At 50.7% G+C, this 21,180-nt stretch overlaps 1 protein-coding gene across 23 annotated transcripts in view; it reads right to left on the bottom strand.

The window, feature by feature from the left end:
• The window catches only part of TLE3 (TLE family member 3, transcriptional corepressor), a 66,534-nt gene extending 45,645 nt beyond the window's left edge, over window positions 1-20,889 (bottom strand). For 16 of the 23 annotated variants that reach the window (XR_004185114.1, XR_004185112.1, XR_004185115.1 and 13 more), the window contains exons 1-4: window positions 19,749-20,251; window positions 19,133-19,233; window positions 18,550-18,613; window positions 17,494-17,538 (exon numbers count right to left, since the gene is read on the bottom strand). Coding sequence is in view for 19 of the 23 variants with exons in the window: in XM_031668535.1 (XP_031524395.1) it covers window positions 17,494-17,538; window positions 18,550-18,613; window positions 19,133-19,233; window positions 19,749-19,772 (234 nt within the window). In the remaining 4 variants the exon portion in view is untranslated. Of the gene's footprint in view, window positions 1-17,493; window positions 17,539-18,549; window positions 18,614-19,132; window positions 19,254-19,748 lie in introns of those variants that run through there. The other 7 variants (XM_009210509.4, XM_009210513.4, XM_009210512.4 and 4 more) reach the window with 3 other exon arrangements.
• Between the last annotated feature and the right edge of the window lie 291 nt (window positions 20,890-21,180).

Raw genomic sequence — 21,180 nt, 5'->3', positions numbered from 1 at the left:
TTCATTTTTTAGGATACAGCATTGCCTTGTCTAAGAAGCCGCTCAGAGACGTAATTCATTAGATCCCTAATCCCTCACAGAAGTCAATCTTAGAAAGGCAGATCAATTCTCTGCCTCATCTCCCAACACCCCAGAAAAGACTGCATTTAGAAAGTCAACAGTTTCCACCAGCATCCTATGTAAACTTTAGATCTCAGATCAAGAGTGGTGCTATAAGGGTTAACTGAGTCCAGATAGAAAGGCCTAGAACCACTGACAGATGACTCTCAGAATTGCTTTTCTTATCTCATTCTGAATCCTGAGCCCGCCAGGACTAAGGTCCCAAAGCTGGCTTCAAAGCTCTCATCAGCACATAGCAATCTTTCAGAGACAAAACCATGACAACAGCCTTTAAAAATCTGTGAGTATCTGCATGTCAAATGATTCTGGATGAGAAATCCTTGTGCACTTAAAATAAAAACAATCTGAAGGCGCACAAATAGACCCTGGACTTCAAGAGAATTCCTGGGGCTAACACCCTCCACCCCCTCCACCCTTGGCCACTAAAGAGGACATCTCTGGTTTGTGGAAAGGCAAGCCATCAACTAAAGAGCCTTATGGGCTTTTGCAGGCCTGCGTGCTGGGCTGCCAGCCATGGTGGCAGGGCTCGCCAACCTACAGAGCCTGTCCGCAACAGTGGGGGATCCTGGTGGGGAGAGGATCAGGAATCACTGCTGTCAGCTTTCTGCCTGGAACACTCCAGCTCCTCAGGAACAGAGTCAGTGTTTCCCAGCCGGCACCACTGTTGGCATTTGGGGAGAGACAATTCCTGTGATGAAGGACTGTCACTCACATCCCAGGCCAACTGTGTCAACAATGGCCCCCACTTCCGAACTGCCCAGCTCAGACCCACTGGGACTTCACATTGACACATGTGTGGGGCACTCTAGCCAGGACACCATACATCAGGCTTCCTCAAACGCCATGCTATTGACATCTGAGGTTAGATAACTCACTGCTGTGTAGAGCTGTTCTGTGCACTGTAGGGCTTTTAACAGCATCCCTGGCTTCTCCGCCTCCTAGACACCCGTCATTCATACTCTAAGGAACCCAGGATTACTACTAAATAATCATTATATAAATTATTAATCTAGTTAAGTGGGAAGAACTCTCCCAAACAGAGTCCTTCCTCACTCTGCTTATTTTTTCCCCGCCTAAATCAACTGATAGTAGGAATGGGGTTCAATGAAGCAAAAAAGTCCGGGTTGGATAGGGCAGGAGTTCTAGAAACAAGCATAGGCTGCACCTCACTCCAAACCTGCACAGAGTAACAAGTTCGCTCACCTTTGAGTTCCCATGCCAAATAAGAATAGAAAGATATGTAAAAATAAAAAGCAAACAAAAGTAAACAAAAGAAACCAACCTGACTGTTCAGGAAGCTCACAGGTCCAAGGCCCGTTATCTCAAACAATGATAGAACAGTGCCTGGCACACAGTAAGTGCTCCATAAATGTTTGGCCGAACGAATAGTATCACTGGCATCTACGCATTTATTGAGACTTCATATTGCAGTGACCCCTGGCTGTGGATCTGGGCCTGCCCCAGCGTGGGCAGCATCCGTGGGAGGGGCCATGGTGGATGGAGTGTTGACATACAACTGGCTGGTGGGTAGCCAGTGGCCCAAGCCCTTCACCAATGGTGTGGGGCGGCACCTCCAAGCCAGGCCAATCGCAAGCCACCTAGATGAGTCTCTGGCCACTGCCCCTCCCCATGGCCAGGAAGGCAGGGGGCAAGTTCAGAACATCCCCAGTCACTCTGGCCTCCTCAGCAACTATTAACTTTCACAGTCTTTGGGAGGGCAGGGTGATTATAAAAAGGTTCTGACTGTGGCCTCCTTCCACTGGCAAACAGGCCAAGGGTCAGGGTCTTGGGAGTTGACAAAAAAGAAAAGTAGCTGACCTTGCCCTTCCCCACACCCTTCAGCAAACACATGGCCAAAGGCTTCCCACAGACAGGATCTTCCCATAGGGCTGGTCTGGAGCCCAGCTCACTCTGGTTATGAGGACAAGGGATCTCCCAGGATTTATGTAGCCATCTGGGCCACCAGGTGACCACAGCTGGGTGGCTCAGGCCAAGTTCTCTCTCATTCTCACCCCTCCACCCTTCTAGAGTAGTTCCTGCCTCCCAGCACCACAAACAAGCATCAACTGAGGGCTATCACAACAACGCCACACAGATTCAGAACCTTCCACGAGCCTGGGGTAGTGGCGTTCAGGCTGTGTTTCCTGAGGCCCACGTTCCATGAAGAGAGGCCTCTCTGCATGGCAGGAAGGCCTTTGGCACGTCACAAGACAGGACTCTGTAGGGTTGAGGCAGACAGAGGGGAGGGGCTGGGTTTACGTTGGGAGAACCTCCTGGTTCATGGTAAAAGTTGTCCTAACATAAACCCAGCCCCTCCCTTGGGAAAGGGGTGTGAAGCAAGCACATCCCATCCCTCCCAGCTGTCACTGTGCCATCATCTCCTAGTACCCTCTTGGGGTCTCCCCACAAAGTAGAAGCAGGGATTGGTCCTCCCCCATCTCTACAAAGGCTGCCCAACCCTGAGAATGGGCTGCGTGTACTCTGCAGAGTCAAAGCATGAACAGGAAAGCTGTTTGCTCAACATTTTTAAGACATGTTTATTTTTTGGAGGGTGGCGCTTGGGGGAGGGGAAGTTCCTGGAAAGGAAAAGCTGGCTTAACAGAAGCCCTCCTAACAACAGTAATGGCCGCTGACATCGCCCACCCAACTTGCCATGTGTGCATCCACAATAACCCCACAGAGAAGGCGCTTGTCAACATCTCCACTTTTCAGATGGGGAAACTGATGCCCAGCCATTAAGTGACTTCACTAAATGACTTCTTACCAAGAAGCCGAATTTTGACATTTCAAGAGAGCTTAGAGAAATATTTTTGAAAGAAAAACCACCATTAAGGTTAATAATTGACAGCACTTCTGATTAGAACAGCTGTTAAAACAGCATTGGATCCAACTCAAACAAGCTCTAAACATCAGTTCCAAAAAAGGGAAAAAAAAAATTGTTGAAGTGTGACTTCAACAATTGGGACAGGTCACAAATCACAAACTGGAACTCGATCATACGTTGGAAAATTCCTTTTGGCAACTCGGCACAATCCGTTGTTATCAATAAGCCGGCTGTAGTTTCCAGAGGCCGACCTCCATCCTTCCCTCCATCCCGGTCCCACAAAGCCACTGCTTTTGAGCCGGGTCTTCAGAAGCGAACCTGAGACGTGGTGGGAGGTGGGAAGACGGCTCCCTTTGGAAAGCACTTTGGAAAAGGTGTTCAAGGAGGCTGGTGCCGCCTTTGAAAGTTTCTTTTCAAGTATGGTTCAAAGCAGGCGGCTTTGTTGGTGGAACAACATTGTTCCTCAGAAGGAACTAATCTACTAGATACAGACAGAGAAGCAGTTCAGAGAAATGGGGACAGAGGTCCTGCTACATTCAGAATCTGCACTACCAACTGGGCGCTGGGAGTAACATCTGCCCTGCATCTCTGCAGGTTGTTAGGCAAATAAATGACAAATGCAGATTGTTAGGCAAATAAATGACAGAAAACAAGATAGTGGGGGGCAAGGGTAATTTCCCAAAGAGCAATCTGTTCCATGCGTCTTAGTAGCTCCCATTTGCATGATCATCTCCTCATTAAAGCAGGACCTCTGAACATCTTGCTGTAAACCGAGGGTACTTGAGCATTCTAAAAGTCTATTTCTCTAACCACAGTCTAGTATTCACGTTTGCTGCTACTTCGGACTATCCTTGGCCCTTGACCCAAGACACTAAATTAAGGCAGATGGAGCCTGCTCTTGATCTGTACCCCCCAGCAACCTCCTGCTCCTGGGCTTGCGGCACCCAGCCAGTCCTTGCCCTTATTTTTAATTTAGGTGACTGTGTTCAACACACAGTCGAGAGTGACTTCCACCAGAGGGTCTGTCTGCTAGTTAGTTTTAAACTGCCCTGTCCTGTGTACCTGTGGACTCTGAATGCACAATCCCTTTTAAACTCAGCCAAATAAGGGCAAGGAGAAGAGAAAGCTGCCCCTTTAAAGAATGTGGCATGCTGCAGTGCCACACAGAAATAAGCTGGCCTCTACCTCCAATTCTGCCCCCATTTAGTTGTGTGGCTTGGGGCAAATCACTTCCCTTCTCTGGGCATTAATTTTGCCGTCTGCAAAATGAAGGGATTAACTAGATAATGTATTAAGATCCAGGAGCGCTAACTTATAGAGTTTTAGAACCCTAAATATTCCCAAATTGCTGTGCAGCTTATAATTTCCTCCATAAAGATCCATAAAACAGAGCATCACATGAATTTACAAAGGACCAGTGGAGAAGAGCCAAGCCACCTTGAGATGTGGATGGATGCTGGCTGCTCGCTGGGCAGCTGGCTGACCTGGGCTGGGTCCCAAGGACCAGCCTTCAGAGCACGAGCCATTCAAATTTGTCCATCAGCAAAACTGCGCTTCGCTGCGGAAGAGCCTCTAGGCAAGAACAATGATATCATATTTCTAAGTGTCAAGCCCCTACTGTGCAGTTTCTGTGATTCACAAGGGAAGACTGGTTGGTGAGGCTAAGACAACCAGGCCAGGGTTCTCCAAGTTGTTGCATTCAGTGGGAAGGAATTCCATGTCTGTTAGACAGGCAAGCGGCCATCCCATGCTACTAGGTGTTTAGTTACATTTGTGAAATGAGGATTTCTTCTTCGGAAAATCAGGGCAGTGTCATGCAAAGAGCATGGTACTGTGAGTCTAGAGACCGTTTGTGGATGTGCCTGAAAGACGAGATGAGGAAGGGACCTGCCCATTTGAAAGGTGAATTACATTGCAAAGCCATGGGGAAGTGATGATTTCCATCCCAGCAGGCCTCTGGGCCTCAGGTTACTCCCCTAGAAAATGCGTGTGTTTAGGGGTGTCATCTCAGTCAGCTCTGAGGTTCTTAAATTTTAACCAGGTTTTACCTGGTTCTCTGACTGAGTCCTTGGGATTTGAAAACAGTCTGCTTCATCTCGAATTAAATCTCAGAGCTGCAGGGAGAGGCTGGGGTGGGAGGCTGTGCAGAAAGAGGTGGCCCTGGCCCCAACCTTCCCAGCAGCCTCCCAGCAGCCAGGCGCCAATCACCCAGATTCAGAACACCATGTCTGGGGATTTAACTTAAAATATCCCATTGCATTTCCTAGGCCATACTGAATGGATAGCCCCTGAATGATCTGACTAAAAGAGGATATTCCTTGCCAGGTAGTTTCTCCTTAGGCCGAGCTCAGAGAACACTGAAATAAAGCAAGCGGGTGTTTTATCAACAGAGGAAGAAATCCATGGGGGGCCGGGGGACAGCCAACAAAAGCTGGGATGGGGTTCCCAGGCCCTGTTCCATGCACGCCATGGGCTCTGAGAGGAAGCAGTGCTACAATATAAGAAGGGGAGGAGGGTCAACAAATGATCCATGCAGTAGCCTTGGGAAATGTAGCCCCTCCCGCTACTGGAGGGGCTGGTGAAGGTTCACATCACAGATCACTCAATGATAGGTGAGCCTTCTTAAAGGCCCTTTTAGCACTGACATATTGATCAAATTATATATAACTACAACGCCATTAAATATTTATGCCCTCCGAGGAAGCTTGCTGAATTCTTTATGCAGGGAGGACTTGGTACAAGAAAGGCCCAGCCCCCTCAGCGTGACCCTGAGGATCTGTCTCCTCGGGGAGGGACAGGGATGCTGGCGTGGGCCAGCCTGTGAGGACACTCTGGGCACCAGCCCCTGTGCCCTCCACAGGCGGGTAAGGATGACAGTGAGGATCCAGGGCAGGGAGAAGGAAACGCACTCACTCTTCCCCAGCTAGGACCAACCAACGGCAAGGGACTCCGGGGTTGCTGGGGTTGGGACGACCCTTCCGCACACTTCCCTGAAAGGAATCCCACCTCCCCTTTTCTTCCAGGGGTCTACGGTGTAAGGGAACTGGGGATAGTGAGGCTGAGTGAGCATGCATCCAGGCAACCCAATCCCAGAAAGAGGTGCCAACATATAGTCTAGAGTCCTGTATTCCTAGCCCAGATCCACCCTGCACTTGGGCCTCAGTTTCCACTGAATAAAGAAGGCCGATCTCAGTCCAGTGTAATAATCGGAGCTCTCAAAAATGAATTAGGTGCTGTGTGAGTGCCCTGCCCTTGGGAGCATTCCATGGAGACCCAACAGAGACTTGGAGGCAGGCACCATAGGGCCCATATGACAGCTCAAGTCCCTCTCGGCTTTGGGACTCTTTAAGAGTTCATTCTTCAGACTCTCAGTTTCCATCTACCGGGCTTCCTGTTAACAAGATCCAATAATCTTTAAATATTTGTTCACTTTAATTTCTTGGTTCCCAAACACTAAACTCTGCTTGCCTCCCACCCCTACTTGTGGGGGGAGATGGCTCTCAAAGAGCTTGCTTGTACAGACAGAACAGGGAGTGCTTTTTCAGATTACACCTTCCCCCAACACTGCCCATTCATCCCAGGCACACCACCCCCACCCTTCCCTCTCTCCTTCTCCTCCTCCCTCCCCTCAGATAACCCCCTGCCCCCTCCCCCACCTTCCCAGACTCCATTGGCCAACTCCTGCCAGGAGGAAAAATTCTCAATTCATCCCTGTGGGGTTGCCATGGCAACCCCCAGCCACCTAATCCCCCTTGGAACATTATGCAAATCTCCCCTTGCCCCTCAACAGGCTGTAAAAGTCACATTACCCTTGCAGAGACAGCTCATTAAATTTTGGGGGTCTCCCCACATCAGGTCAGCACTACAAATGAAATGCTGGCTAGGATTTTTTAAGGGCATGGATTCTTTGGGAAACCCAAGTGGCATGAGGGAAGACTAAGGTGAGGGGAAGAGGAAAGACTGACTGTGGGCAGAGACAGAGCCCCATTCTATCTACCCACCATCTTATTCACAACCAAAGAGCATACCTCTTCCATAAATTAAAAGAAAAAGGGTTAGAGGGTCTTCTTTCTCCAAATAAGGAAGGCAGGAGTGATGGCATTTCTTAGGCTATGAAAATCAAGATCAGTCATTTAGAAACTTATTTTATATGATAAGCTCCTTCTCAAACTGACCTCCTCCCAAGTCACACCATTTGACCTCTCATTTTACAGATGAGGCAAATGAGGCCCAGAGTGGGCAAGAAGCTGTCACACAGGAAGACCACACAGGAAGACCAGGTGGTAAGCAGATCTCCCAGGTTAGAGCCAGACTTCTTCCCTCTATATCAAGGCCTCTCAACCAATAGTAATTGTTTCCCCAAGGGATTCTGGCAATGCCCAGAGACATTTCTGGATGTCACAAACTGGGGCACTGATAACTAGTGGGAAGAGATTAGAAATGCTGTTAAACATCCTAAACACAGAGGACAACCTCACCACAAAAAAGTATCCAGCCCCAAATGTAAACAGCACCCAGGTTGGGAATCCCTGATCCACATGTGGCTGACACTCAGGTTTTACTGAATTCTTCAAGGGTTCATCTGGTTTCTTCCTAGCACTGGAATCAATGCCTATAGTACGGTGGTCTGGGGGTGGACACGGGGGAAGATCACAGAAGGCCTCATCTTGATATGGTCTGTGGATAAAGATCACTGAGGTCCACGAGGGAAGCAGGCCTGGTTTCCAGTTCTGAACTGGCCGCTGGTCCGCTGTGCAACAATGAGCAAGTTACTCAACCTCTTTAACCGTCAGTGCTGCTATCTGATGCGTGGCGCCCGTGGTGCCTATGCTGCAGGATTGTAGAGCCAACAAGTCACATATGGGAAAGGGCTCTGAGGAATCTTACAACATATGCAACACCAAGGATCTTGTCCTCTATGTCTGAGGTCTTGACAATTTGGAGACTCTGTTCCTTTGTGAGAATACCTTGCTTCGGCCTTTCCATGTGCCAGGTATTGTGCTAAGCAGGCTATATGCATCCTTCGTGGCACTCCCTATAACTGTAACTATACAATTTATGAAGCCACCAGCCACCTGTGGCTAGCTAAATTTAATTAAAATTAAATGTCAAACTCAGTTCCTCAGTCACAGTAGCCATATTTCAAGTGCTTACGAGCCACACGTGGCTGGTGGCTGCCTTACTGAAGAGTGCAGACACACAGCATTTCCATCACTGAAGAAAGTTCTACTGGGCAGCACTGCCCCAACAGGCAGATGTTATTATTATCTCCACTGCAAACTGAAGATCACAGAGGTCAGTCTGCTCAAAGTCACACACCAACAGGAATTGATCTGGGACTCAAACTCACATTTGTCTGACTCCCAAGTCAACCTCTTAGCCATAGAGACAAATCTCCCAGCTCCTGGTGCTCTACACGTAACTCTCCAGGATCACCTGGCAAGAACCTGTGATCTTCTGAGGGAGAAATGGAATTCACTGGGCAAGAAAAACCCCACCCATCACCCAGTAGGCCTGGAAAATGCCCAATGGGCATTCAGCGTCCCGGGAGTTTAAGAAGGGAGTTTGCCCAATATCCCTGGGCAAATGGATAGTGAGGAAGAGCTGGGTAGGGGTCTCTTGAGAAGTAAGGTAAAAAACTAGGTAACAGAACAGTGAGAAAACCCAAGACGCAAAGAGAAAGGGGTATCTAGACACTTCTCAAGTTCCTGCAGGCCGGGCCTGTGGGTGCCACACACAAGGACTGGGTGACATGGAGGCTGAAACCAGGCCAACAGCGGAAAGACCCTGTGGGGGAGCGGCAGGTCTTTCGAGCTCTAAACCAGGCTGCTTCTCCCCCATTTCAAGTCTGGCTTCATGGAGATCCCCCGTTTCTCTGGGATAAAGTATGAGATCCCAGGAATTGAGGGACGGGAGATGGGAAATTCTTCCCGTCTTTCCCCAGGGCTTCTGCTGTTAGGCAAAGCAAAATAAGAACTGGACTTTAGCTTTCTTCACTGGAGATGGAGATCAGAGGAAGGGGCCTCCTTCTAGGAAAATAGGCAAGTAAGGGTTTAAGGATGAGCTAAAGACCTATTTTGACCAATCAGTACCAACAGGCTCACTTCCTCTATCTCCCCTGCTCCTCCTTCCTCTATCCCACCCAACCAGTTAGACCCTCATTCCAGACCATCTGGCATCACCTGCTGCTTCTGAGCCCTCTGAGTGTCCTACTTTTCCCTGGACAGAGGCCAGGAAGGTTAATAGAAGTTCTTGTACCCCACCCCCACCAGAAAGCTAGAACAGACTTCCATCCCTTGTCCACTAGTCCGCACTGAACTGCCTTCCTCTTCTAATTTTCCCCAGCAGAAATCGCAAAGCATCACTGGTTCCAAAGGATGCCCCTGCCAGTATTATCAGAATTAATCAGTTTCAGATCCAAACTCAGCAAAGACCTGTTGAGGGCTAGCCCAAGGGAAAGATTTGGGGAGTGGGTGAAGAGTCGCCTCCTCCAACCTTTTGGTCATATAGCTGGCTGGGTGATGTAGGAGTCTAAACCTCAAGTCTTCATGGCTGACCAGGAAGGGAGAGCCCTCTCCTGTACCCAAATTGCATATGGTACTCAGTGCTAAAACACTAGTGGGAAGAGCTCTTCTGCATTTGAGTCTCCATTTGAAGAAAGGATCAGCCTTCAGTGCAAACAAAAAAGCAACTTCTATTGGCCTGCGGTAGTTTTCATTCAAAATTAACAAACAAAAATAGCAGTAGAAGAGCTGTGAACAATAGTCAGACTTAAAAGCCTCATGAGATCAGGCCACACACAACACTTGGAACTCCCTGCCCAAACAGCCAAGGCCTGGCAAGCCGAGTTTACCAATTCACCCACTCAGCACTTGTCTCTTCCCCATCTCCGCTTTGTCATCTCTCCCTCCCAGTTATCTCTTCCCACCCCACCCTGCCTTCTTCCCCTTTTGCACTTAAACTGTCCATAGTGTGAGATGAAAAGAAAAAGATGCCTAAGATACATTAAAGACACTTTTAAATAAAGATTCATGACACCTTTACAACTCTTTCTATAATCACAACGTCTGCAGCCTACAGGCCTCTGTCAGAAAACTAATAAAGCTTCTGTCCTTCCCAAAGAGTCCGTAACACTCTTCAGGGTAAGAGAGAACCCTGAGCTGGAATATTACCTTCCCTCCTCAAGTCCCCACAAAATGCACACTGTATATCCAGTATGGGCCAAGCACTGCTCAGGGTTCAGGGCCCTTAGTGAAAAATACAAAATGGTCCTGTCCCTCATGGAACTCACAGTCCTGTCACAGCACAGGCCTCACCTCCCCCACCCCAATTTGAGAACATAGCCCTCTAGTACCCAGGTCATCTTCACATTCCAAGCTTTCAGGGTATGCTCTGATGCTTTTATCCTATGTCTGTCTGTCCTGGACCCAAATACCCATTATTTTAGCTGCTAAGATGAAAATGTCAAATCTGCTTTGCAATCAAGTGCTACAGAAATTCTAAGGGGTCACATCATTATAATCTGTAATACCTGGAAGATCAAATTTTTCAAGCAGTTTGTCCTCAGGAAAGTACTTCCCCTGGGACTGTTTGGTGGTGGCAGCAGCCAGAACACTGGATCCTATCATTCACACGGTGATGGAAGGAACCACCTAAGACACCAGCCAAGCCCATCCATGCTCCTACCCTTTACCAACAGCAGCCAGCCTGAGAGAGAACAGGACGACATGGACTCCAGGCCCTAACAGGGTTTCTCTGGCCTCTCAGGCCCCACAGATGGGAACTTGATTCTCTCTTCTCCCTTCACAGGACACATTGGCAATGGGAGGCTTTGGTGACAGAAAGGCAAAGGAAACCTCTTCCAAAGGACTGCATCTTCAAAGCAATAATGAAGTCGGCTGGTGTGAAGGGGAGAAAGGTATTTGTTCTCAGATAAAATCTTCGGGGTGGACTAGACGGGCCCCTTGGTTAACCCTCCAAGCCTGGTATGAACCTCTACTTAAGAATAGAGGTCCTTGTCCTACCCACCCTGTTGATTTCCAGATGGGCCTCTTGGGCCGTCAACTCTGCAGTGAACAGCCTCCTAGAATCTAATTCCTTAGCAGTCCTGCCCTGACTCTCCAACAAGGTGACCCCTCTCCTCCAGCCCTCCCCCAGAAGGTGGCCTCTGCCTAAACATTCAGTGACAGCTCCGCAGCCCACTGATTGTGCAACATCCTTAGCAAACGAAAGAATTCAAAATCAATGCTGATGCGAATTCAGACTCCCCCATTACCTCGAGAAACGCAAGGTGCTAAGGACTCTCAGTAGGGCAAGGCTAACCCACAGTTTGCTGCCTGCAAAGGACGATGCTTCAAAACAACAAACCCACCAAATATTCCCAGCTTACATGGCGGCAGGACATTTCCCCCTTCCTTAAGTTTCTCCTTAACCCCAACTTGAAGGGAACAATTATTTTATAAAGAATTTTTTTAAACTATGTATTTTGAAAGAGAAGAGAAAGTCAAAAGAAGAAAGGAAAAAAAGGAAGAAAGTATCTTGGCTGTGCGTCTCAGAGAGCATTTGTTGAAAACAAGATATTGTCCCTTTAAGCATATAAAAACAAGGCCCTTGAGCACGCAGTTCTCACTCTGGTACACAATTATGGGTGCTTTCAGCTGTCTAGCACTACTTCAAGTGCTCTCTTAAACCAGACTGTCAATGGCATGTTGAAAGCTATTTTGCTGGCTGCTATCATTAATAGCAAAGTGGAGAGCTGGGCTGATGAGAATTAAATATGGGGGAGGGGGCGGGTCATAACCAGTCATTACAGAATTACCAATATGAGAAAGGAGACAATGCCACTTTGGGGAATAAAGTTCAAAGCAGCGCATTACGGTAGGAAAGCAGGCAGGGCAGGCCACAGACGGCCCAGAGCAGGCCCCTGCCCCCACCCCGCGGCAGATGGACTCAGGCCAGCCCTGGAGAGCCAGCCATGCAGGGATGGAGGGAGCCACGGAGTTGGGAGCCGCGACTGCAAGGGCAGAGGGGCCTTGGAGATCACTGTGCTGCAAAATGTCACCACCTCGCCTCACTTCCCAAGTGCAGTCCCCGCCCCACATCATTCCAAAGACATGTGGCTTCCAGAACATATCTCACTGCCTTGCCACGAGCTGTTGCCACCCTGGAGGGGCCTCCGCTGCCGACTTCTGCCTCATAAACCCTCCCTTTAAGACTCGCCTCAAGTAAAGCCCTCAGTGAAGTCCGCTCTCACCCCACTCTCCCCTCCCAGGAAGAATAAGCTGTTCTGTGCTGGGTGCTCCTCCTGTGACACTCGGGCCACACTAGCACTTACCTCACTGCATTGCAATTACTTATTTAGACATCCGACTCCCCCGCAGAGGGAATGGTGTCTTATTCGGCTGTGTAACCAACCTCTGCCCACACCCAGCACATCCCAGGCCCCTAATAACCGCTTTGGGAATGAATCCAACCCCCTCATTTCACTGATGAAGAAACTGGATGCCGGGCCATAGGAGGAAGCCTGCAGAGCGGGCGGCCAGCCCACAACTAAAATCCCCACTTCCTACTCAGAGTTCAGGGAATCGCAACTCTATTCTCAGATAACCTGAGGAAATTTTGAAGAAAAACCAAGATGTCTACTGAGCACCTATTATATACTAAGTGCTATAGAGACCTCAGCAGAGGGGCTTCTTTCGTACCTACAAAAATGAGATGAGGAATGAGTGCCAGATCACAGGGGAAAACACTGCCGAGGTTAGGTCTTTGTCACCTTTTTGCCCCTGGTGTCCCAGTATTTTGTACAATGAGATAGAAGGACTTTCTCCCACAGAGAAAGCAAAGGGAGATTTATTCCTTGAGGGACTCCTCCTTCAACAAAATAGAAACAAACAGCCTAGAGCCTTCCTCTGCAAGGTGGGAAGGAGGAGTTCAAGCAAAGGAAGAACGCTGCCGTCTGCCGTGGGCTCCTGGTCCAAAAGAGTTCAGAGAATGAGTCCTGAATTAGGAGCCAGGTTCCCACCCCTTGATTTGTAAAGTAAGGACAAGGGGTCATTTGCTCATCTCCCAGGGTCATTTCAATGACAAATGCACAAGAAGGAAAAGACCCCAAAAGCACTGAAACCGCCACTCTACCACTCCCACTGGCAACTAGAGAAAAGGGGTCCAAAGGCAGTCTTGAGGGGTTGGGCAGCCTCCCTCTAGCTAGACAGCGTGCAGGGAGCTTGGAGCCCCCAGACCCCAAAGTTGAGCAAGGCAGGCACCCCCTCAGTGAGAGGACTCGTGATTACAGTCTGTTCCAGGGAAGATCAATATGGCAGGAAAAGTCAGATGGATACCAGGGCATAGAACTCTGGCAAAAAAGAAAAAAAAATGTCACAGTTCAACTCAGATGCCACACAAATAGGCACTTCCCTAGTCTAAGGACCTTTGACCCCTTCTACTTTGCAAGTGGTCCCACATTCCCCTACCAAGACAGGCTCAACTCCTTGGCAGAGTCTTTTGTAACCTCATCGCCTGGTAGCTCCCTCTGGCCACCTGTACCTTGCACCTTCACCGTGGTCACAGAACTTCTGTGTGCCTCAAGATCTTCCAGCCGAGCCCCTTATCCTTTAGATGAGAAGATCCACAGCGGGGAGGGGAGGGGAGTGACAAATGGGGATTTTCCATTTCCCACCTCAGCTCTGTGTTTATGGCACCCCATGGCTAGGGTAAAAAGTTCACAGGTTGTACCTCCCTTCTCTGTCAATGAATCTTTCCTCTGGGATTGCTAGTTATGCATTATGTATTATTATTACACACATCAAATCATTAGTTGTGCAAATAGCTGGCAATTCAAAACAGGACTGTGGACAATAAGGGTTCGGCGATATGATTATACAACCCGAAATGGGGCACTTTGGACTCTGGTGGGGCCAGGTTTGTAGTCTTAGCCTGTTTGGATAATAATGCAGAAAGAAGCAATAGTAATTAAAGACACAGAGTACATTAGAAAAGGAGCACTCTTCATTTCTTGAGTCTGACAGAAAAGAGTCCCGGGCTGGAAGGGAAGCAGCGGTAGCAGCTTTACCACTAACGTGGGACTGTATGACTGGATACATCAGCTTCCCTTCTCTGGGCCTCTGTTTCCTCATCTGTAACTTGAAAAGTTTGCATGAGAACCCAAAGGGCTCTTCCAGTTCCAAGATTCAAAAAGAAACTTACAGGAAAGGTTGTTCAGTTTACAGAAAAAAAGGTGACTGTATCGTGTTGGCACAACACTGCCCCAAAATCAAAATGGCTCAAGTCCACTTTCAAAACATCAGTGCTCACCAACAGTGGGTGAAAAGGCTGCCTGACCCAGCTTCTCAGAGCGTCAGTGCCTCAAATCCAACGCATGGCAGTCGCTCTGGGGCCCCTGGTTCTAAGCTGGCTTTGTTATTTGTGGCTGACACTGGAAAGCCTCTGCACAAACAAGATGGCAGCTGATGAGCCAGTCAGTCATCACTGCCTCCCCAGCCTCTCTGAACCACCCTCGACATTTGGCCGGGAAGCAGGGGGCTTGGTGGAGGTGGGTGACCTCTTGAAGTCCTGGGCCAGGCCTGTGATCCTGTAATCTTTGCTTTACCGTAATTAGGGAGGGAGGCAGAAGAGTAGGAGGAGAAACCATTTATTACTTCTCTGGGATTTTGACAGCTTGGAAAAAGAGAGAGACAGAGAAACAGCCAGAGAAGGAGCCAGCCACAGTGAGTTTAACCTCTCAGTAAAATAAAAATGGGCTGGACGCACCTCATCAGCTGCCCTCTGTCAATACCCGGGCCCATCTGGCAGGACTCGAGGTTCCCAGCTAATTGGCATTTCCCATAGAGCCAGCAAAGGAGAGTTTTTAAAAAAATATGTGGTGGTGATGGTGGAGTGCGTGTGAGCGTATGCGCACGCAGGCTGAGGACTGCCACACTTCCCAAGGTGCTAGCTCTGTAGATCATCTATTATATAAAAGTACAGACAGTCCCCACCCCCACCCCAGCTTAAAGATGAAGAATCCAGCCTGTTTGTTCCAGGCAGATGTAATCACACGAACAGTCAAGTCTAGAGGGCAGGACACTGCATGAATAATTCAAGCACTCCAGTCACTTGATTGTGTGTGCAGATAAAACACCAGTCAACCGCTAAACAGGTCAGCTGATAAACTTGTTTGCTCAGGCCTAACCACCATTCGCCAAATGCACCCAAGACCCACACTTCAATTAGTGGCAGGGCTTTCTTCTCCAGAACCCTCGCAAACCTAGGGAGTGGCCAACTCCATTAGGTTAGGGTTGCATTTCATGGCACAGGTTTCTTCACCTCCTTGCCTCTTTGTTCCTCCACAGCCACAGGGTGATTTCACCCAACTCAGAGACTGCCATAAGCTTGAGAAGCCACTGCATTCAGAGCACACATGTTCAGGCTGGGAACTCAGGCTAGAGGGCAAAGGTGAGTGGCAAGCAAGGTAAAGTGCCCAGTGGGAAAGCCAGAGGGCTGGATTTGAGTCCCAGCTCTGACTTCCTGGCCTCCCTGAAGCCTCAGTTTCCTCACCTATAAAAAGGGGGCAAAGAATCCCTCTTTCCACCACCGGCAGTTGAGAGGATTAAATGAGACAATGTAGCCAAACCCCAGGCATTCTCCCCTTAAGAACCTTGTTTGGGGAATGGCCAGAAATCCCAGATGTACACAGCTGCTCTTTATATAAACCCCACTATCAAATGCGTTAAGATATTTAACTCTTCCTGCGTTCACAGCATCCCCAGGACTCACAGAACAGATCTGCTGCGAGCCAAGGTGGGTTTCTTAGTGCCAAAGCACCATCCATTCACAGACATGCGGAACACCACCCATGCAGACCTCAACATGCAACGAGACATTACACCTTAATTACCAAGCTCTTACAATAACTGCGGCTATAAATTTTAAACCTGGGTGCAATTACCTTCTTTAAACACACCCAAGATACTAAGCGTTGAGAAAAAAAAAAGAGGGGGGTAGACAAAGGGAGGAAGTGGCACCCTGCATACACCCCAAGGTCCTTGAAACACCTGGGACCCCAGTTCCATTTCAAGCATTCTTCCGGGACCTGGCCCGTTCCAGTCGCAGAACCTGTCTCGATTCTATTTTCCCGAGGAGAAATATCTTTACGTATAAAGCCCTGTCTGTTTATTATTTCTGTGTGTCAAGAAGTAAAAACATGGTAGCCTTCATATGCCTTCCTAAGGGACTAACTAATCCCTCAGGAAGCCACAAGTTGGCTTCCCACACATTGCTCAATAAACTCAGGCCCCTTTCTGGCTTCCCTTCACCCAACACTGGGGCTCCCTCCAGGAGGGGAAAGGAAACTACAGATCCCAAAGGCTCTACAGGAAGCCACTCAAGTGGGTAGGAATCTGCCCACTTTCCAGGGTCACCTGCCCTTCTCACCTGCCCTGGGTCCTGCCTCTTTAAAGAGCAAAATTGAAACCTTGTAAACGACTGTTAATTTACAGCAGAAAATCCATTCAAGTCACGGTCACCAAAGGCTAGAATGAGTCAACAGTCTTCTGAGATTTCATGAACACCAATTGTTAAAAAGAACAACCGGCCTGCCTGCTCCATTTATACATGCCAAGTCAACTCTAATCGTTGGCCAAGCCAAATTATAGGCAGCCTTTCCTCAGAACACAAATACACAAACAGGCCTCTCCCACAGCCCAGCCTAGCACCGGGACTAGTTACTGATATGCACTGAGATAAAGGGTGTTTGTATTTGCTCGGTTTGAGGTATACTGTTATTAGAAGAGTGACAATACCAGGTAGTTTACATATCCATCAAACGACACCACACTAGCTAAACTGGTTTGACTTCAGGATTTCAAAGCTGAGCTCAACCCCCAGCCATCTCAAAAGTCCTGGCTAGGCTGCCCCTGGGCAAGTTACTTCACCCAGAAGCTTTAGCTTCCTTCTCTGTAAAATGGGAATTCGGCTGCCTTCAAATCAAGACAGAGATGAAAAAACCACCTTGTCAATGCAAGGCATTAAAGTTGTATTTCATTCTGGCTTTATATTTTTAAGCAGTTAGCAGCTTCATTCCCTTAAATTTCGACAGCTCAGCCTGGCTTTTAAGGCTCTTGAAGTTTAATCTTATCAACGCAGAACATCACATTTTTGCAAAAAGAAAAAAAAGAGAGAGAGAAAGAAAAAAAAACCCTCCTGTATTTCCTCTTGAGAATTTTACATTAAAACAGATAAAAGCAGCCAGCTTTCAGGAGTTTGTAAAGCAGTTCCTGGAGGTACAACTTTCCCTTTGGTCCTTTATCCTCCACCAGGATCCAAGACCAGGACTAATTTCACAAGCTCGAATGCTAAAAGCTCAACGTGTCTAAAAAAAAAATCAGCAAAGCCTCAGACCTTGCATTTCAAGGACTTGATCCATTCACTCTTCAAGGAGAAGGGGGAGGAATAGAAGAACCAGGCTCATTTTCAAACAAGAGAGAACATAAGACGTCCACATATGTAAGTTTTTAAAAAATGAAATATATTTTTCAAAAGAGAAAAGCACTTACCTGCTTGTGCATTTCAATGTTCAAGCCATAGGACATCTCATAGTACTAAAAGTAAAAAGAATGGCTATTAACAGACAACACAGAAATCTGATCATTTTTGAAAATCAGTTTTTTCTTGGAAAGGTTTTGCCCAAGTCATACTTTTACAATACATTTGCTAAAGAAGTTTAAATCAAACCCCAAAGCCAGCTTACAGAGCGGTTTAAGAGCTGACAAGGGCGAGTGTTCCTCTCATCTCAACAGAATGTTATATATGTGGTAGTAAGGGGAGCTGGGTCCTCCCTCCCACAAGCACCACATGTGCCCTATATCCTGTTTATACAAGGTTCAGGTTCAACAGGGAATCGTGTGTACACTGGGACCCCTCTTGTCCTCTGAGAGTTATTTAGCACTGTGTCGAAGGCCTCTTATGTGGAAAGCAGTGCAGGCAGCCGTGCCCTCTCACAAACGAAGATTAAAACTTGCTGAAACGGACACTGGGCAAAAGGAAGACAGTCTGCCTACTGCCCCAGCGTGGACAAGATACCCAGCTGGGGGATCCCTGAGGAGGGGAGTGAAAGCAGAGGGCTTTATAAGGCCTCTCCACTCCTCACAACATCCTGGGGAAGGAGGGCTTCTGTCCCCCTCTGGCTAGATCCCAGCTGCAAAGCAGAAAAGTTTCTAAACACTCCCAGGAGGTCACTAAGAGAGATTTTTAGCAATCCTAATTTCACATGGGCTGGTCCAACCCGATCTTACTAGCCAAGATAGGGCAATGGCAATCGGCCCCTGGGCAACTTTCAAAACACAAATTAAAGGCACACAAAGATAGTACAGAAGTCGCCGGCCTGGAATCGGGGTTTCTCTTTCTGTCCCTCCCCTCACTCACCCTCCTCCAAGTGGCCCCGGCAATGGAAGCTGGGGAAGGGGAGGGCAAGACCAGATTATGCCCTCTACTAAGGCCGCCCTGCGGCTGGGCGGTGGTGGGGACCTGGCGCTCATCTCCTCAGATACACGCCGCGCCCCCGGCCGGGGTCGGCGCCCCCACTGCCCCCCAGGCCCACTGCCGCATCTCACCATCACATAATGGCGCTGCATCTCCGTCTTCTCGTTTGCCAGCTTGTCGTACTCCACTTTGAGGCTGCGAGGGCAGAAAAAGCCGGCTCAGGCCTGGCGCCTGGGCAGCCTCCTCTGAGGCCCCGACCCAAGGGCCTCGGGAGCCACTTTTCCACTTCCCTGACACCCTCCGGGGACGCCCTCTTATCCCACAGCCAGGGGACGCGGGGGGATTTGGGTCCCCGCCGTGGGGAGGGGGATGTGAAACAATTCGAAACTTCCCGCGGCCCAGTCAGAGGACTTATCACGGCCGCAGGGGAGCAGGACCCTGACGCTGGCTCCCCACACCCAGAACCCGGAGTGAATCCGCTCGCCGCGACCTAGACCCTCATTCGGGGATCCCACAGGCGGCGCTGGGAGCCGGGCGGCTGCGGGCAATAAAGGGTTAAGGCGGCGCGCTCAGAAAGGGGAAACAAAAGGCGGAGGCCCGGGCTGCCCCGCCGCCCCTGGGTCAGGAGCCCCCTCCGTCCCCGCGGGGGATGGCAGGAGCCGCGCAGGGGCCGCCCCTCCCCGCCAGCCCCGGGGCGGCCCCCACCGGCCTTACCTGTGATACTGAGCTTGCAGGAACTGGAATTCGTCTTTGATCCTGTCACAAGACTCAGCCACCGTGAATTTAAATCCCGGCTGCCCGGGTTGATGGGGAGCCTGGAGCCCGCGAAGACAAGACAGGGGAGGGGGCGGGGGCATGAGACGGCTCTCAGAGCGGCCGCGGCCCCGGCCCCTCCCCGACGGCGCCCAACCAGAGAGGCCACCCTCAGCCCAGAACCTTCCCAGCAAGTTTCTCAGCTCTCCGACAGGGAGGAGGGGGGGCGCCCCATCTCTCCCCGTCGGCAGCGGGGCTCCCATGCCTTTCACCAAGGGCCTCCCTCTCCCCAGTAAGGCGGGGGTGGGAGACAAGCCGGGTGAGTTGGGAGACTTAAGAGCTGGGCCGGGGACCGCGTGAACAGCTCCCCCTGGAACACAGGCAGCCCCCCGCGCCACTCGCGCGGAATTAACCTCCTCTCTCAACGGCGCCCCCCGGCCGCATCCCCTTTGTGTGAGAGCACACGCACAAACACACACCATAAAGGTAGCAACAAGCAAAATGGAGGTGCCAGATAAACTGCCTCGTTTACCCTGCCATGATAGATGCTTAAATAAACCGAGTTGCAATTACTCACCGGATGTCTGCCCTGCGGATACATGGCAGGGAGGGGTCGTGATTCCGAGAGCGTGGAAGCGCCGAGAGCCCGGGCCGGGGAGGTGCGGGGGAGGGGGGAGCCGAGCCCGAGCGGGGGGCGGCCGGGAAACCGAGAGCTCGCCCCCGGCCCCCCCAGCTCGTTCTCGCAGCGAAATCCCAGAGTCGGGCGCCCGCCCCAAGTGGAGACAAAGAGCCGCGGAGCAGGCGGCAAAGTCGTCGGCGGGCGCCGGGGCCGGGCGGCGGGCGCGGGCTTTGTGCGCCTAGGGCTCGGCGGGCAGCGGCCGGCCGCCCTCCCTGGGCTGCGTTGAGCGCGTCAGTGCCCGGGACTGCGCGGACATCGTCGGCACCCCGGCAGGTCCGGCGCGGGGTCCCGAGGCCGGGGGCCCCTCCTGGGGCGAGCTCGGGCCCCCTCTGGGTCAGTCAGCGCGTCGCGCCTGTAGGGGGGCGCGCCGGGGCAGCCCCAAGCATCCAAGACGCGCGGGTCGGATCCTAGAGGCGGCCGGGCCTGGGGCTCGCTGCGAGAAGAGGAAGGAGGCGGGCTACGAGGTGGTGGCTTGGGGCCGCAGGAGCGCCGGAGGGTGAGGGCGGGAGCCCGGCGCCGGCGCTTCGACGCCCCCCCTCGGAGAGGAGAGCCTGCTGTTCCGTCTGCTACTGACGCTGCCGCCGCCGCCGCCGCCGCCGCTGCTGCAAGCCCTTCCCAGGGCCGGGGAGGAACTCCGGGCTCAGTAGGTGCAAATCAAACGCCCTGGCATCCTAACTCCAGCGGGTACGGGAAGCCTCCACAAAGGGTTCTCGCTGCTCCCAGCTTGAGCGCCGCGTCCCCAGCGAGGAGCGCTCGGCGCCACCGCCGCTGCCGCCTTGGAGCGCACAAGAAGGAGAGCGCTGGAAGGGAGACGCAGCCCGAGACCGGGGAGCTCTGCGGCTTCCTTCCTTTCCCTCGGCCCGGCTCTCCTCTCCGCGCCCCGACAAACCCCCAAAACACACACACCCAACACACACACGCGCGCACACACACACACACCAAAAAAAAGTGCCCCGGACCTACGGATACCACACACAGACAGGCGAGGGGGACGAGCACGAGGTCTGAACTGCCGCGAGAGCAGTTCCAAATAGGGACTGAAAAGTAACAAAATAATGTGGCAGCTTCGTCCGGCGCTGGCCAATGGGAGCGGGGGGCCCCCACGTGGGGCTGCGGGACTCGGCCTACGACTGGGTGCCGCTGGGCGCGACGTCACAATGCCCTCTTGTGTCTAAAACTATGCATGAAAAGTAGCAATCAGGCCCTACCCGCTGGTGATTTTCGCATGGGAGTGAAAAACAGCGCTCCTCAGATCAGGAATTAACCGAAAGACATATAATAAATAGATATATATTATAGTCCTGGGCTGCTAGAGTTTTTTTCCTCCTCT

The sequence above is a fragment of the Papio anubis genome, chromosome 7 (assembly GCF_008728515.1).
Source record: "Papio anubis isolate 15944 chromosome 7, Panubis1.0, whole genome shotgun sequence".
In the NCBI taxonomy this organism is placed as follows: Eukaryota; Metazoa; Chordata; class Mammalia; order Primates; family Cercopithecidae; genus Papio; species Papio anubis.
This window is presented reverse-complemented; position numbering and strand designations above follow the sequence as displayed.